This window comes from Aythya ferina (assembly GCF_964211825.1).
Source record: "Aythya ferina genome assembly, chromosome: 23".
Classification (NCBI taxonomy): Eukaryota; Metazoa; Chordata; class Aves; order Anseriformes; family Anatidae; genus Aythya; species Aythya ferina.
The window spans coordinates 6,074,278-6,091,108 of NC_140321.1; the positions used below are offsets into that span (position 1 = coordinate 6,074,278).

Here is a 16,831-nt window from a genome sequence, read left to right on the forward strand (position 1 = left end):
TTTGGGGTCTGGGGGGGCTGTGCCCGGGGGAGGGGGCTGTACTGGGAGCCACTGGGAGCTGCTGGGGGAAGGTGGGAGCTGGGGAGGAGGTCTCACCCTGCAGCCCCCCCCCGGCCCCAAACCCGAATCCATCCCACTCCCTAACCCCAAGCCTTCCTACACCGTAGCCCCCCCCACTCCCTGTCCAAACCCCCCCCCCTTAGCTCCAAGCACCCCCAGCACCACGACCCCTTCGCAACCCCCTCCCCAAATCACCTCCCGCTGCCCTGGGGGGGGGGGGGGGGGGCCTGCCTGCCTGCCTCCCCCCCCCCCCCCTTTTCCTTTCCTTTCCTCCCCAGCTCCTGCAGCCTGCGATCTTTATTTATCCCTTCTCCCTCTTTCACCCACTCTTTGTTGTTTCTTGAGAGAGGGGGGAGAAAAAAAAAAAAAAAACAGAAAAAAAAAAAAAAAAAAAAAGAAAGAGAAGGGAAAAAAAAAAAAAAAAAAAAAAAAAAAACAGGAGGCAGGAGCCTGTTTTGCCTCCCAGGCAATATTTCTGGAGCCAATAGGAATGCGCACCCACCCTGCCCTGCTCCATAATTAAAGGCTTTAAGCAGGCGGCCGGGGCTGGAGGTTTGGGCACAGTCTCTCTCTTGCTCCCTCGCCAGAAGCCGTGCGTTTGGAGCCGGCTCTGGGCACGCCAGGCCCCCTGACGCGCGGGTAGCCGGGGGTCCCCAGCCGGGCTGGCACCCCCCCCTGCTCCAGCGATGAGCGGCTCCTTCGACAAGAAGCTCTCCAGCATCCTCACCGACCTGTCGGGCTCGCTGAGCTGCCATGCCGCCTCCAAGGACTCCCCCACTTTACCCGAGTCCTCCGTCACCGACCTGGGCTACTACACCGGCCAGCACGACTACTACCCGGGCCAGTCCTACAGCCAGCCCGTCGGCCACTACCCCTACCACCAGTTCAACCTCAACGGCATCGGGGCCGCCGGCACCTACTCGCCCAAATCCGACTATTCCTACAGCCCTTCCTACCGCCAGTACGGCCACTTCAGGGACCAGCAGCTCCCAGCCCAGGATGCAGGTAGGATGCCCGGGAAATTGGGGTCGTATCCTATCCCCCCCTTTGCTTGGGAGCTCAGTGAGGTTGTGCCCTCCCCTGAAAAAATTAAAAATTAAGTGTTTTTAACTTGGGGACGGAGCGGTTGTGGGGTTGCCGGTGCGTTGTTTGTTCCCAGCGGAGGACGGGGAGGTTTTGGGTTCATCCCTCTCCGGTGCTGCGGACCTCGGGTTGGGGAGGGGATTTCGGGGGCTGTTTTGGGACCTTTTCTCCAGCCCCGTCCTCACCTCTGCGCTCTGTGCCCAGTGTCGGTGAAGGAGGAGCCGGAGCCCGAGGTGCGGATGGTCAACGGGAAACCCAAGAAGATCCGCAAACCCCGCACCATCTACTCCAGCTACCAGCTGGCGGCTCTGCAACGCCGCTTCCAAAAAGCCCAGTACCTGGCGCTGCCCGAGCGCGCCGAGCTGGCCGCCCAGCTGGGGCTCACCCAGACCCAGGTAAGGGCTGAGCCCCCCCCCTCCCAAAAAAAAAATCCCAGCCACAGCCCGGGGGGAGAGGTGGGAGGGGGAGATGGAGCTGTACCCCCGCTCCTTTTTGCAACCCCCGAGTCGGTGTGGGTTCGGTGCGGCTCCGGATGAAGCCGTCCCTTTGGGATGTGGGGAGGGATGTGGGGGTTTGGGGGACCCCAGGGGTGGGTGCTGCCTGTTTGCAGGGTGCTGGGATTCCCTGCAGGGAGCAGATCCGTGGTGCCGAAGGGACGGGGGAGAGGAGGGCAGGAGCGGAGAGAGGGGACGGATCCTGGCCGTGCCCCTATCCAAAATTTCGGGGTTTATCCCCTGGCTCCGCAGCCAGCCCCAGCTCAGCCCCCACTCTGCCCGGTTACCCAGGAGGGGCCAAATCCTGCCCCGGTCCTTGGAAGTGTCCTGGGTCAGCACCCGGCTTCCCAGGATGTGAAATCCCAGGCAGGACGGGGTGCTTGGGATGGGACACTCAGGACAGGGCGCTTGAGCTGGGTGCTGAGCACGGGGTGCTGCGGATGGGGTGCTCAGGACCCCACATCCTGGCCGATTTGCCCCAAATCCAGCTGGGTCCAGCCCCTGCTCCTCCTGCCCGCGCTTTCCACAGCTCCCCTTCTGTCTGTCCTCCTGGCACCCCAACTCCCAGCTCCTGTGGGAGACTGGAATTGGGGACAGGAGCACCCAAAGGTGCCGTCGGGGGGCTGCCAGTTTTGGCTACACCCAACAAGAAGGGATGGGCAAGAGGGGCTCCTCCTTCCCCACGCTGCCTCCCAGCTTTGGGGCCAAACCTTCACTTTTGAGGCTTGTCGGGCGCGGGGACAACCCCAACCCGGTGTCCTCGCTGGCGTGACAGGCTGCCACCGCGGCACAGCCACCCCAAACCTGTGTCCCATCCCGTCCCCGTCCCGGTGCCCTCCCTGCCTGCGGGCCGGCGCCGGCGCCCTTGTGCCGCCCTTGGCGCGGCGCTCCCCGGCGCGGCCTTCCTCCTCCTCCCTTGGGCGATGAAGCAATCGGGGACACTCGGCAAAGGGCTGACGGAGCGCGTCACCCGCTCCCAGAGGGACATCCTGTTTGGGTGACAACCACCGCCTCCCCCCCAACCCCCCACGCCCCTTCCCCGGGGGCCAAGGGCGCCCAGCGCCGCGGCCTCACCCAGCGCCGGGGACGCTCCCGACGCGCGACGTGCCGGGCCGGTGTCCCGTGATGCATGGCGTGACGGGCGGCCCGCGACGCCCACGTCCCGGGTGGCTTGTCACCGTGCACCGAGTGCCCGGGGTCCCCACGATACTCACACTGTCGGTGGCTTCCCATGGGGTGTTTGGGGTCCCCACGACACCCGCACCGTCGGTGGCTTCGTCTATGGTGCGTGGTGTGGGGGCTCTCCGTAACACCCGTGTCATTGGGGGCTTCCTATGGTGCACGGTGTGTCTGGGGTCCCCAAATACCCACAGCATAGGTGGCTCCCCATGGGGTGTCTGGGGTCCCTGTGACGCCTATAGGATAAGTGGTTTCCTGTGGGGTGTCTGAGGTCCCTAGAGCACCCATATCACAGGAGGCTTCCCATATTGTGTCTGGGGTCCCTATAGCACACGTATCACGGGTGGCTTCCCATATTGTGTCTGGGGTCCCTATAGCACCCATATGTCACGGGTGCTTCCCATATTGTGTCTGGGGTCCCCGTGACACCCATATCACAGGTGGCTTCCCATGGCGTGTCCGGTGTCCCTATAGCACCCATATCACAGGCGGCTCCCCACGGCACCTGCTGCGTGCCGGCTCCCCACAGCCCCCCTACACAGGTGGCTTCCCACGATGTGCTGCGTGTCCGGGTTCCCCACAACCCCCCCCCAAAAAAAAAAAACCCACAAACCCGTGGGGTGCCTTCCCGCAACCCCACTGCAAGCCGACGCGGGGCACTCACCCCTTGTCCCTCCCTGCCAGGTGAAGATCTGGTTCCAGAACCGCCGCTCCAAGTTCAAGAAGCTCTACAAGAACGGCGAGGTGCCGCTGGAGCACAGCCCCAACAACAGCGACTCCATGGCCTGCAACTCCCCTCCTTCCCCGGCCGTCTGGGACAGTAACTCGCACGGCAGCGCGCCGGGCCGGACCCCGCTCCCGCAGCCGCTCCCCTACAGCTCTTCGCCCGGCTTCCTGGACGAGCACAACCCCTGGTACCACCCGCAGACCCTCAGCGGACCCCATTTACCCCACCAGCCGCCGCCGGCCGCCACGATGCATCACACCTCCCCGGGGCCTCCCCCCAACCCCGGCGCAGTCTACTAAGGGAACGAGAGACAGTGGCAGGACTCCTTTTCCTTCCTTTTTTTTCCCCCCCCACTTTTTTTTTTTTTTTTTCTTCTTATTTTTTTTTTGTTTTAAAGTGTTTCCAGGACACACATGTACACACACCCCTATGTATACACTTATATATCCTATACTCTCATCTCAGGAACAACAGGACCGCAAAGGGTTAAACTCGTTAGCTCCACGCCAAGGGAAGGCGAGGAAAAGGGGGCGAATCCTCCTCGTGTATTTTTCTTTTTCCATCACCCCCCCAAAAAGCAACGGCCCCCCGGGAGCCGCGTTTTTCCCCACCGGCCGTGGTGCCCCCACCTTGGGGCGAGCCGTTTTGGGGGCGACTGCTCCGTGCCGGGGTCCCCGAGGAGCACCCGGAGCCCTGCTTGGGATGGAAACAACGGGGACCAAAGCCATGGCGAGGAGGAGGAGGAGGAGGAGGAAGCGAGACGGCTGGGGGGTGCCCATCGGAGTCGAGGGCACGGGACGCCTTTTGCCTTCACAGCACCCAAAATCCAGCGCCCAGCGGGGACCGGCACCAGGCTGCGGGACCGTGGGTGTCCCATGGGTGCCACCCGGCACCCCCAGCCCGGATTGGGGCTGTGGAGCCCCGGCAGCTTCACGGGGATCACCCGGGACAATGCTCAGACAACGAGGTGGTTTATTTAAAAATTTAAAATAAAAATAAAACATAAAAATGGGGGAGGGAGGGGGGGAATATTTTAATATTTAAACTGTTCAGGAATGGCTTAAGTTATTTTTTAAAGAGAAAATTGTGCTAGTGTCTGTTTTCTAACAGTGCCTCCATCTGTCATTTAAGCTAACGGCGAAGCAGAATGCCTATTTTTTAAATAAGTCGACAACACATTTAAAAAAAAACAAAAAAAAAAAAAACACAAAAAAACCTCTTTACTATTTTTTAAGAGAGTGATGCTATTTTTTTAAAAGCAGAAAGTGCAGTTTTAAGAAGTGTTCATATGTGTTGTACAGTCCCGAGGATCTTATTTATGTTGCCTTATATAAATAGGGGTGTATGGGGGAAAAAAAGAGAGTGTACATAAGGTTCGTTTGTATAAAGTTGATCAAAACCAAGTTGTTTCGTTCTGTGTATTTTTTTTTTTTTTTTTTGTCGTTTGTTTGCGTTTTATTTTTTAAGACCAACCCGGCTGGTGACTGCTCCCTCCGAGGACGGGGGCTTCCTCCGAGCCCCCTTTGCTGCTTTCTTAGCAAGCAGAAGCTGATCCGCGAATGTTAATAAAAGTGCTTTGAATTTTAAGGCTGTCCCAACGCTATTTTCGGGGTTGGTTTGCCAGCGAGCGGGGAGGACCCCGGCCGTGGAGGAGTTTTTTGGGATAGGGAATTTCGCTTTCAGCCCCGCATCCCGTGTCCTGGGGACAGCTGGGGACCTGGGGTGACAGTGGCAAGGTGACGGGAAAGTCCTCTTCTGGCTCCCCCTGACCACCTCTTTGTGGAAAGGGAACTTTTTTTTGGGGAAAAAAAAATAATTAAAAATTGTATTCGTGCTCTGCAGAGCCGCCTCCAAAACACCGCGGAGCTGCGACGCTTCCCTTCCACTGCACTTACCGGGAACCAGTAGGCTCAAAACCGTGCAAACTGGGAGGGCAGCTGGGCTGTCCCAGTGTCCCCTTTGGGGTCACTGCGTGAGCAGGGGCTGGCGGGGACCCCTGCCCGCTGCCGTGCTGTTGTGGGACAGCCGTGCCCGCTGCCGTGCCGGCACCACCAGCCCCTTGAAGCCTCCGTGCGCCCACCCTGGTCCCCGGTGGCCATGGATGGGGTCCCCCAAAGCCCCCCCTGCTAATCCCTTAGGTCTGGTCCCTCTGCACCGTGGGCATGGCCGGGACACAGCCAGCTTCCAGCGCACCCCCAGCGCATCCCCAAGTCCCCCTTGCAATGACCGAGGACACGCAGGGGCTGTCCCTGCACCTTGCGCCAGCGGGGACTTCCCCAAGAGGGCTGCGAGGTCCCCAACTCGTCCCCGTCACCTTGTCCCCATCACCTCGTCCCCTCTGCCACCCCAACCGTGGCTGCAGGGGGACCTCGGGTGTCCCCAAAAGGACGTCTGCGTGTCCGGGCTGGCTGCGAAGGGTTAAGGGGAGCTGCCAGCCCCTGGTCCCCGAGCGCTTGGGGTTGGGGTTGGGGTTGGAGGCTGCGTGCAAACCCGACCCACAGCCGGCAGGCGGGCAGACACGCTGGAGACACTGCGTTTTATTAGGGGTAGGCTGCCAGCAAGAGCAAGGAGGCGGCGGGCGGGTTGGGAGAGGAGGAAACCGAGCGGCGTTGCCTGGAGTGAGAAGCATGTCATGAGCTGGCCCCCTTTTTTTTTTTTTTAATTTAGGGAAAAAAAAAAAAAAAAAAAAAAAGAAAAGAAAGAAGATTACATATCCGTGGATTATATAAAGGCTGGGCGCATCTCTGCCCGCGGACAGGCGCTAATCCTGCTCCCCTCCGGCGGCACTGCCTGCAAACCGGGCTCCTCCAGCCAGCCCCGACGGCCCGGGGATGGGCGCCCGGCAGGAATTCGGCTCGCAGAGGCTGTGCTCAAGCAGCCCCTCGTCCCTCCTGCCCTGCCCCGACACCCCAACCGCACAGCAGGTCCTGCATGGGGCCGGGGGTGCCCGTGTTGGGGGTGCCAGGAGCTGGAGCCCCTTTGGAAGCTGCCCGATGGAGCCAGGCACGGCGCCTCCTGGCTGCTTTCCTCCTTTTCCTCCCTGCAGAAAAGGGGGGGGGGCACCACCAGCATCACCTGCAGCTCCACCAGCCTTGAGCCCAGAGGTGGCCAAGACCCCCAAGATTCTCCCCAAAAGCAGCCCCAGGACCTGGATGTCCCTCTCCAGGGACAAACCCTCTCCTCCTGCCCCTGCATCCTCCCAAAAGCAGAAGAGCGCAGGCAGGGACCCCATGGCCCCCCCTCCCCACTCCTCCCAGCATCCATCACCCACTTTGGGCTCAAAGAACCCCTTTACCCCAGAAACCCCAACGTTTCTTATCCCAGTTCTCCCAGTTCTCCTCCTCCACCACCACAGGGGACGGAGAGCAGCACCGGAAGGTCCCGGGATGGGGATGCTGGGCAACCCCAACCCCAGATGTTCCCAGGATGGGGATGCTGGCCAGCCCCAACAACCCCACCAGGGGCATTTTGCCATCAGCCACGGGCACGATGAAGGCTCTGAGCTGGTTCCCAGCCATGGGGAGGGGGGGGTCCAAAGCTGTCGGGAGCAGGCTCGGGTGCCCGCCGGTGTCCCCGCGCGGCTCTGCCCCGTGCCCGCGCGCACAAGCCCCGGCGCGCAGCCCTCCCAGCGCGGCGCTCGTTTCCTGCCCCGTTGCAACACGCCGCTTCCAGCCGCTTGCGTCACGCCGCTGCCAGCACAAAGAGCGGGGGCAGCCGCCCGCCCACGGCCCGGCCTGGCATCCGCGATGTCTTCATCGCCTCCCCGGCTCTTGGCTAACCCGGCACGCGGCAGATGGAGAGCCGAAGGAGGACACGAGGCAGCCGCGGCGTCGCCGCTGGCCGGGGCTCGGCCACCGTGGTTGGAGGTGGAAAATAGGATGGAAACGGTCCCGGGTGGCTTTGAGGACATCTCGGTTGCCTTTGTGGCCTGGGTGAAGCACCGGCAGAGCCAGCATCGCCCTGCGTGGGTGGGGTTGGGGACAGAAAGGGGACACGAAGCTGCCCAAACATCCCCCGGCAATCCGAAGGGGGCAGGTTGGACACCCAGCCTGGGCTAGTGGAGGGAAGAGGGACCCAAACAAGCCCAGAGGCGTCCCCATTCCCCAGGGCAGGGAGTCTGGAGGGGATTTCTCCTCGTCAATGCCTTGATCCCTACCAGAGCTGGATGTTCTCGGGCTCTTGGCCTTTTCAGAGCCTTCCCAAGCCAAGGATGCTCCTGGCTGATGAGAGGAGCACAGCCCAGCTTTAGCGATGCTGTGCTGGAAACGCCGCCCCTCTCCTGGTGCCCAGCAGCCAGCAGGGCCGTGGTCCTGTCCTAGTGCAGAGAAAAGGGCAGAAAAGCCCCCAGACCCCCCTCCTTGACTTGCAGACCCCATCCCTTTCTCTGCAGGAGCATCCCGAGCAGCACCAGGGCACAAACACCTTTTTGCACATAAGGGGACAAAAAAACCACCACCATTTCCCACCTAACACAAGTCGCCCGCACCCACGGGTGCCCTGAGCAGGCTGCGCCCCCTCCCAGGTGCCAGCGCAGCGGGGAGGGGATGGCTCTGCTCTGAGCGAGGCTCGGTGCAGGGCAGCCGCGAGCAGCGGGCGGGCAGGATCCCGGGAGCCAGAGCCTGCTGCAAGACGGGACCTGCGAGAGAGGCTCTGGCTGCAGGTCCTTGGCAGCACATCCGTCGGGAAAGCTGAGCGGGAGCCGCGGCCGCTGCCGCCCGCGTTCCCCCAGCCCGGGAACGGATATCAAAGAGGGGAAGCGGCAGCGCACGTCGTGGCACGGGGGCAGACCTCTCGGCCGGCCCGTACACGTCCCCGCGGGATGGATCCTTCCCTTCCCGGGCACAGCGAGGTGCTGAGCTCCCTCCAACCCCACTGCCATCAGCGGGTTCCCCCCCCCTACAAGTGCAAACGGATGGTGCTCGGTGACCCGAGCTGCCGGTGCAGCCGGTGCCGTGCTTCAGCCCCTTCCCATAGCCAGAAATAACCCCCAGAGGAAAATCACAGAGCTCCTGCCCGGGGACAATGCCACCCTGCGAGGGGCTGGGACTTCCCCAGTCCATGTATGAGAAATTGTCACCCCTCCGGTGACATTGTCCCCTCCATGCAGGAGGCACCGTGCATGGTCCCAGCCATGGGGGTCCCAGCTGTGTGCTCCACGTGCCCCCAGTGCCACCCTTGCAGGGTGCTGGTGGCTGTCCCAGGGCACAGCTTGGGGACAACTTGCACCCACGCTGGGGTTTGGAGCCCTGAGTCCCCACGGGGTCACCGGCACGTGGCTGCCAGCAGCCCAAATCCCCGGCACAGGAATCAATCCCAGTACCTGGTGCTGTCCCAGGAGCTTTGGGGCACGCTGTCCCCGCGCTCAGGTCCCATCCCGACCTGCCCATCACTCACAAACCCAGCTCCTCGGGGTGGGAGCCAAGCGTTTTGGAAAAAAATCTGGCCCCAGGTGCTGCTGAATGCGTGGAGCAAACAGAGCCGTGCCCGGAGCTGTGCCGTCCCCAAACCTTGGCACCCCTGAACCGAAATGCTGCAGTGAAGAGGGGATGAAGGGTCGGGTAACATGGTCCTTGAGGCAGATAGCGATGCTTTCAGCAGGGAAATAAAATGGGGGGGGGATCGGGCACCCAGCCCACCTGTGCCACGCAGAAAACCCAGGTAGGGATGCGCTGCAGCCCCAAATCTCTGCTGGGCAGAGCCCCACTGCAGCTCCCGTCCATAAATAACCATAAAACGTTTTTTAGCCAGATCCTGGCCTCTGAAAAGGATAAAGGGAGAGGTGAAAGAAACCTGCAGCTGAAAAAGGTTTCAGCTCCCAAAGTGCTCCCAAAGTGTTGGGGCCAGGAGGAGCTGGGCAGTAACCCCGGGGTCCCCAACCTGCCCCGCGCCCCCCACCCTCCTTCTCCCACCCCTATTAAAGGGAGACGTCTTCAACAGCTGCAAATTGCCCGTAATTACCCCAAGGAGGCGGCGAGAAGCCCCTCGCTTAGGGGCCCCCAATTACTTTAATTGCGCCTCCAGTTCAGAGGAGCGGGGCTGGAAATAGCGGCGGGTCCCGCGCAGATGTGGAGCTGGGCGGGGGGAGCCCCAGACCCCTCCTTGGGTGCCCCCCACCCCACGGGGCCACTTCACCTGCAGACGAGAGCCTCCGAGGACAGGGATCGAAGTGTGTCCCCCCCAAAAAAAAAGCAGGGACCCCCCCCCAAACGTAGCAGCAGGTACTGAGGAGCAGTCTTTACTTTACAATCATACAGCCCATTTGTAACGGGGGGCGCATACGGTAACGGGAGGTGTTTATAAATAAAGCCAGGCTTTGTGTTTTTTGTTTTTTTTTTTTTTGGGGGGGGTGTCTGGGGACTCCCCACCCCTCCAGCCCCTCTTTTGGGGCCACCCCCGGGTGTCCATGACCAGAGGGACCCGGGGCTGTGGCCAAGTCCTGTCCCGCCGGGCCGGGCGCACGGGGGCTTTGTGCCGGAGCCGTCTCGCTGCAGACCGCGACGGGGCGGGCGGTCCTCAGTTCCCTGCAGTCAGCAGTCACCTTCCTCCTCCTCCTCCTCTTCCTCTTCTTCATCCTCCATTCGCTGGGGTCCCCCAGGGCATCATCGCTGGGCTCCCCGGCCCCTCGGGGGAGGGTGGCGGCACGTCCCCCCTCCCCAATGCTGGCCCTCCTGGAGCCGCTGGGTGCTGGAGCCAGGGCGGCATCACATCATGGGACCCCGGGGCATCGCGTCCTGCGGGTGCGGCTGGTACCAGGCTCCGAAGCTGCTGATGTAGTTGCTGGGGGCTAAGGGGGGCCCCTTGCCCGGCACGGGGATGTCCCAGAGCGGGGGGATGTTGGGGGAGCAGGGGGAGAGCGAGGAGGAGGTGTGGAGGTGCTCCCCATCGGGCACGCTGGAGCCCTGCTTCATGATCTTCTTGTACTTGGAGCGCTTGTTCTGGAACCAGATCTTCACCTGCGGGCGAGAGCGGGGTGAGCAAGGGATGCAGGGAGCACAGCGTCGTCCCCCCATATATTTTGAGGCCCCCTCTACAGCCCTCGTCTCCCCCACCTAAGACACCGCCTGCCCTTTCCCAGGGGCACAGCTGGCCCAGCGCGGGGGTCTTATGGGATGAGCCCAACCCTTTACAAGCCACTAGAGAATCCACTATGGGGAGCCGGAGGAGAACGTGGCTCTAAAACCAGGGCAACCTGGTGATAAACGGAGAGCAACCCGAGAGCCTCCAGCCGTGCACGTCCACCTGTGTCCCCGCGTGTCCCCCCCGCCTCGGGCTGTGCCCCCACCAGCCCAACGCGGGTGCTGGGGCTGGGTTGGGGCGCGGCGGCGCGGTGGGGCCCCGCCGCGCGGCGGCTGGGGTGGTGGCCCCGCTCATTCCTCCCCGCGGTCCCCCCCGCGCTGCCGGCAGGTTCCCACTTGCCTCCTCTTCCCCGGCTTTATGAGCTCGCTTCGCCCCTGGCTCCGGGCTGCACCGCTGCCGCCTGCCTGTCTCTCCCCATCGCCTTCAAAAACCCACTCGCCCCGTCCCGCGGCTGCGGGGCCGCCCAGCGCCGGGCACGGCTGGGCCGGCAGCCAGGCTCCGGGGCTGGGAAAGTCCCGGTGCCGCTGGGAGGTGCGAGCAGGGGCGCCCCGGACCCGAGCCGCGGGGCCTGCCGGCGCCGGCTGCCCGCCGCGGCACGGCTCGGCTCGGCACGGCTCCAAGCGCACGGCCTTAATCCGGAGTCACTCCCGGAGCGGAGACGGGGGACGAGCCACGTGCGCCGCGCATCCCCCCCCTCACCGTGCCGTGCCGTGGCCACGCTGGCAGCAGGGTTTTGGGGATGCCACGGCTGTACCTGGGTCTGGGTGAGCCCCAGCTGGGCGGCCAGCTCGGCGCGCTCGGGCAGCGCCAGGTACTGGGTCTGCTGGAAGCGCTGGTTGAGGGCCTGCAGCTGCAGGCTGGAGTAGATGGTGCGGGGCTTGCGGAGCTTCTTCCCCTTGCCGTTGATGCGCAGCTCCCCGTTGGCGATGGCCGGCGGCTTGTCGTGCTCTTGGGGGAGGAGAGGAGCAGAGGGTTACAGCACCGCGGGAGGACAATAAAGCACCCCTCCCGCCCCGACCCCAGGGGGGTGCAGCGGGTCTTGGGATGTATTTTTGGGGAGTGGCGGGACCTGCTTCTGCCCTGCTGCTTCGTTTAAGCCCCCACGTAAAGCGAAGGGGAACCAGGAGGCACGGTGATGTCTGCTCAGGGCCCCAAAAGCGGGCAGGCTGCAGGGCCATGCACCCACTGGGGGGACCAGCAGGGCCCTGCGAGTTGGTGGGGGGCAGAGGTGATGGGGAGCAGGGGTGATGGGGGGCAGAGGCCGTGCTGTGGGTGTGCTGACCCCCCCCTGGCAGCTCCTGGCCACAAGGTCTGTGCTGGCCAGCCCAGCTGTGGCTTTGAGCATCCCTGGGGGATTTTGGGGATGTGGGGGCCAAAACATGCCAGGCATGGAGACGGGGGACACTGAGGTGACACCGGGGACACCTGGGCTCAGTGGGACACCGGGCAAGCACAGGGTATCAGGTGTGTCTGCACAGCCCCATACACAGCCCCACTCCCAGAGGGGAGGGCTGGGGGGGGGGGGACAGGGCTGGGGTCCCGGGGGCTGAGCCATGCTCACGACCCCCCCGGGGTGAACCCAGGGGCTGTTTCTCCCCGGGGTGGCTCAGCGGGCAGCGTCCTGCAGCAGCTTTGGGGGAAACCAGACCAGAGCAGGGCTGAAATAGGGCTGGGGGCTGCAGAGGGAACAAGCTGGAACTGGGGGGGGGCCACAGGATCGGTGCAGCAGGGGGGGGCTGGAAAGGGACAGCGCAGGACCCGAGCAGCGGGGGCTCTGCGTCCACCCACCGGGGGGGTCCTGCAAGCACCCAGACGGGGCCAGCAGCGGGGGGGGCATCACCCCCAACCCCCTTTGGGTCTCCCTTGGTGGGGGGGGTCCCCTCCCACCTCTCCGAGCCCCCCCCCCATCCCCTCTTCCCACTGGGTGGCTGCGCGCTCCGGGCGCGCTTCCGACGGCGGCCGCTGCGCTCCCGGCGGCTCCGCGCTGGCTCGGAGGGGCCGGGACCGGAACGGGGACCGGGACCGGGACCGGGACCGAGAAGGGGATCGGGACAAGGAGGGGGGATGCTAGGAACGGGTGCGCAGCGCCGAGCACCCCCGCGGCCGCCTTACCTGCGTCCTGCAGCCTGGCGCCGTGGGCCAGCCCGGCCGGGGGATGCTGGGCGCCGGCGGGCGGATAGGGCAGGTAGGGACCGCCGTGGGGAGGCGGGGGGGGGCCCCCGGTGTAAGGGTAGGACCCGGGCCGAGCGTAGGAAGCGAAAGGCGACGGGTCGTGCTGGGGGTGGCCGGCGGGGTGGAGGCCGTGCAGCGGGTAGTGCGGCGGCGAGGGGTGGCCGAGCTCCAGGAAAGAAGTTTTAGAAGGGTCGGAACCCAGCAAACTCTCGGCTACGGAGCTCATGGTCATGATGAACCGGAGCCGAGCCGAGCCGGGCCGGGCCGGGCCTGGCCGGGCCTGGCCGGGCAACCCCCGGAGCCCGCAGCACCGCTCCGAGCCCCGCGCCCCCCCCCCTCGACGGGCTCCGCGCTGCCACACCGCGGCCCCGCGCCCGGGGGATCCCCTGCCCGCCCCGCCCCGCCCCGACGAGCCCCGCCTCGTGACGTCACGGCCCCCCCCCGGGGATGGGGGGCAGCCCCCTGGATGCCCCCTACCCCATCCCCTCGGGGGTACCCCCTCGGAGCCCCCCCCTGAAGCCGGGGTCCCCCCAACACGGCTGCGCGGCACCCAGTGGGGAAGGGGGAGCTGGGGGGGGGAGGCACCGTGGTTCTCCCCCCCAGTGTCCTGGCTGAGACCCCCGGGGGGGTCTTGTCATCAGTCTGCAGCGGGGAGGCACTGATTTTTTGGGGAGCCCCCTCCTTTGAGGGTGCAGGAGATGGATGGCAGCACCCCGGGGCGGGGGGGCGCAAAGCCCCTTGGTGGGGCAGCGGGGCAGCCCTGGGCCCGCAGGGGATAAAGGGGAAAAGGAGCAGCTGGGGACATGGGGACACAGCAGGGCACGAGAGAAGGACGGATGGACAAGGGGACAGCTGGAAGGACAGACACCGGGCCGAGGGACGGACACGAGGCCCTGCACCTCTGTGTCCACCAGCTGCTGGGGAGGGCACCCAGGTGGGGCACCCAGGTGGGGGCCCCTTCCCGTGGCGCCACAGAGCCCGGACCCCGCGGGGCCCCGCTCCCGGCTGCAGGCACCGACCTGCCCGGCCGCTCCCTGCCGCTGCCCCGGGGAGCCCTGACCCCAGCAGGGTGCACGGAGCCTCTACGGGGCCACCAGCCAAGGGGGGGCACAACCCCCAGCACCGTCACCTCCGCCACTGGGGACACCCCCGGTGCTTGGCGGCGAGGGTTTGCACCTCCCGAAATCCCAGGTCTCACGTCAAGCCCCACATGGGGGTCCGGGTCCCTCCCTGCCACCCCTGGCTGCGCCGTGGTGATGGGTTTGGGGACACGGCGGGTGACATAGCGGGGAGCCAGGTGGCCCACGCTGGTGTGCCACCGGTGTGCCAAATCTCAGCAGCTGCCCCATGTGGGGTTTGCCTGGGAGGGGCGGCCCCGGGGGAGCGGGGTGACAGCGGCCGGGGATGCTGGCAGGGAGGGTCCCCCGTCCCCACCCTCCCATTAGACCATCTTCAAAACATGTTTCCATCTCGCCAGTGCGCCGAGGCTGAGTCACCCTCGGTGCATGGGCTGGCAGCTCCGATATAAATAGCCGAGCTCCTCACTAACCCTCGGACACACTGGGACCGCTCTCCCATCCCCGACTCCAAATAAAACAACCCTGACCTGCGGCCGATCCTCTGATGGCCTCCTGCCATCTCTCCCCATCCCAAACATCTCCTTAAAGGCTCACCACCCCGCAGGGATCGGGGCCAGCACGGATGGACCCGCAGAGCAGCCCCTCAGTGCCTGGCAGGCTCTGGGGTCCCTGCACCTCTCCATCCCAGAGCGGAGCTGGACCAAGTGCCCAAGGGAGATCCGGGCTCAAAATCCCCCCAAAAATCTCAATTTTGGCTCGGAGAGAGGCTGCTCTGACATCTCTACCCAGGCCACCAAAGTCTGGGGGCAAATGTGGAAAATCCTCCAACTCCACCCAGGCAAAAGCGGGGGCAAAGCAGCATTAAAAAAAATAATAATAATAAAAAAAGGCAAAATCCAGATGTTCACCAGCCCTGCCCGGCCGAGTCATCCGGGGGAGCCCGGCGTGGCCGGCACCGGGGGCAAAGTGTGACCACTGCGAGTATCAAAGTGAGCCTCGGCCGATCTGTGTCTGTCCCGTCCCGGCTCTGCACTTTCCCTGCCGGGGTGACTCAGATCTCCCAGGGACGGGTGCCGGCTTGCTGGTGGCTCCCCCCTAGTTCTCCGCGCCCCGGTGCCGAGGATGGGAGGGAGCTGGAGGTGGAGGCTGTGTCCTCCCCACTGCGGGAGGCTGTGCGTGGTGGCCGGGTGGCTCCCAGGGCTGGATGGGGGCACCAGGGGGGCTGAAGGCACCTGGAGCCCTTCCCACCCTTTTGCTTTGGTGTTTCCTAAGATGTTTTAGGGACAGATTTGGTCCCCTGGTGCTTCTGGGTGGCACAAGGGGACCACAAGAGCCTCGCACCCCAGCGTGGCTGCGCCCCGCCAGGTCCCAGGGAGTTCCCTGCACTGGGTGCTGGTCCCCCCCCATGTGTTTTGGGGCAATATGTGGCTTCTGGGGGAAGGAGACCAAATCCCCACCTTGCGCAAAGAGCAGGTTTCACCGGTGATGCCACGGGGGACGCTGCGCTGGGGTCCCAAACCACCGTGCCTGGTGGAGGGCGGATGGGTCCCCCCATCCAGGGGGGACCACGAGGCAGCACCAAGGCTGAGGTGACACCGGTGCAGCCCATCTCCTCCTCCCTGGCAGCACCCAGCCTCTGCACCAGCCTCGCCCAGGTAGACTTTGGGGTTGGGCATCTGAAGGTGTCGATGATCGGAGCATCCCCGAGCCCCAGCCGCCAGCCCCATGGTCTCCATCCGGGGTGGGCGCACGGACAGCGCTTCCTGCACCTCCATCCCCCGGGAGATGGGGTAAGCAACCAGCCCCAACCCTTCGGGCTGTGACAAACGTCCCCGCCGCCCCGCAGCCGGGTCTGGCTCCCAGCAGCTCCCGCAGCTCGAGGGCAGGAGCCGGTGGCACCCAGGCACCTGCCCACAGGGCAGCGCCGGGCGCACGTCCCCGGGTTAGACCCAGCCCCGGCGCTGGGCTCCGCGCGGGCTGGAAGGCGCAGCACATGCTGTTTGAGCAGGGTTTGGGGTTTGAGGGTAACCCGCTGCCAAAACAAATACATCGAGTCAACTCGTATTAAATTAAAAAAATAAATCAAGGCCGTGCTCGGAGACAATTAAAAGTCTCGGTCTCGGGGCTGGAAGGTGCTGACACATGCCGAGCCCCACGCCATTTGGGGGATAGGGGGGGGTTGCGGCCACGTCCCCCTGCGGGTCCCCCTGCTGTTTCCCTGCCCGCTGAGGGGGCTTTGCTGTCCCCACGGGACACGGGACGAGCCTGGCTTCGTCGTGGCTGCCACCGCAAAGCCGAAACGTCGGAGGCTCCAGGATTTTACCTGCCGGCTCGCCGCCGCTGGCTGATGAAAGCAGGAAGGATTAAAGGGGTGCAGGGAGGGAGAAGGGTGCGCGGGGAGAGGTGGTGGTGCTGGTGGGGGGGGGGGGGAGCAGGAAAGCATGTGCCAGGTACCAAACCTCCAAGATCGCCCGAGATAAAGGGAGATCCCAACAGCTGTAATTACGCGCTGGAGAGATAGAGCGGCGCGGGGAAAGCCTGAAGCCAAGTACAGGAATTGTGGGTTAATGGCAGCCCAAGGAGAAGTTAATAACAAGCCGAACAAAGTGGGAGCAGACAGCCTGGCGTCTGCCCTCCCACACGCCACCGCTGCCGCGCTAACGAACCAGCGCGCTATCTCCAGCCCTGCGCCGAGCCCTCCGTGGCCGAGGGGGACGGGCTGCTGGCTCTGCCTTTTCCTGGGGGGTTTTCGGCTTTTTTTTTTTTTTTTTTTTTTTTAGGGAGAGATGCAACGGGCACCCTGTGAGGGGGTGAGGGGGATGAAGGTGCGGATGGTGAGGGGGGAAGGAGGATTCCCCAGGGCCTGATCCTGCCCCGCAGGGCAGCGCTGACACAGGGGGGGGAGCAGGGTTTGGAGCTGGGCAGTGTGAGGCATCCCCAAAGCGGCCACGAGCTGCTCC

The 16,831-nt window shown here is 64.3% G+C and overlaps 2 protein-coding genes across 2 annotated transcripts; one reads left to right on the forward strand and one right to left on the reverse strand.

Moving 5' to 3' along the window:
- Positions 1-715: 715 nt before the first annotated feature.
- Positions 716-3,842, forward strand: DLX3 (distal-less homeobox 3; the record flags this gene model as incomplete). Its single annotated transcript, XM_084496440.1, has 3 exons — positions 716-1,065; positions 1,348-1,538; positions 3,501-3,842. The coding sequence occupies exons 1-3, from the start codon at positions 747-749 to the stop codon at positions 3,840-3,842; spliced, it is 852 nt and encodes a 283-aa protein (XP_084352566.1). The 5' UTR covers positions 716-746.
- Positions 3,843-10,200: 6,358 nt separating this feature from the next.
- On the reverse strand, positions 10,201-13,024 carry DLX4 (distal-less homeobox 4; the record flags this gene model as incomplete). The annotated part of the gene is made up of 3 exons (XM_084495992.1): positions 10,201-10,496; positions 11,375-11,568; positions 12,733-13,024. 3 exons carry the CDS (start codon positions 13,022-13,024, stop codon positions 10,245-10,247), a joined length of 738 nt encoding a protein of 245 aa, XP_084352118.1. The 3' UTR covers positions 10,201-10,244.
- Between the last annotated feature and the right edge of the window lie 3,807 nt (positions 13,025-16,831).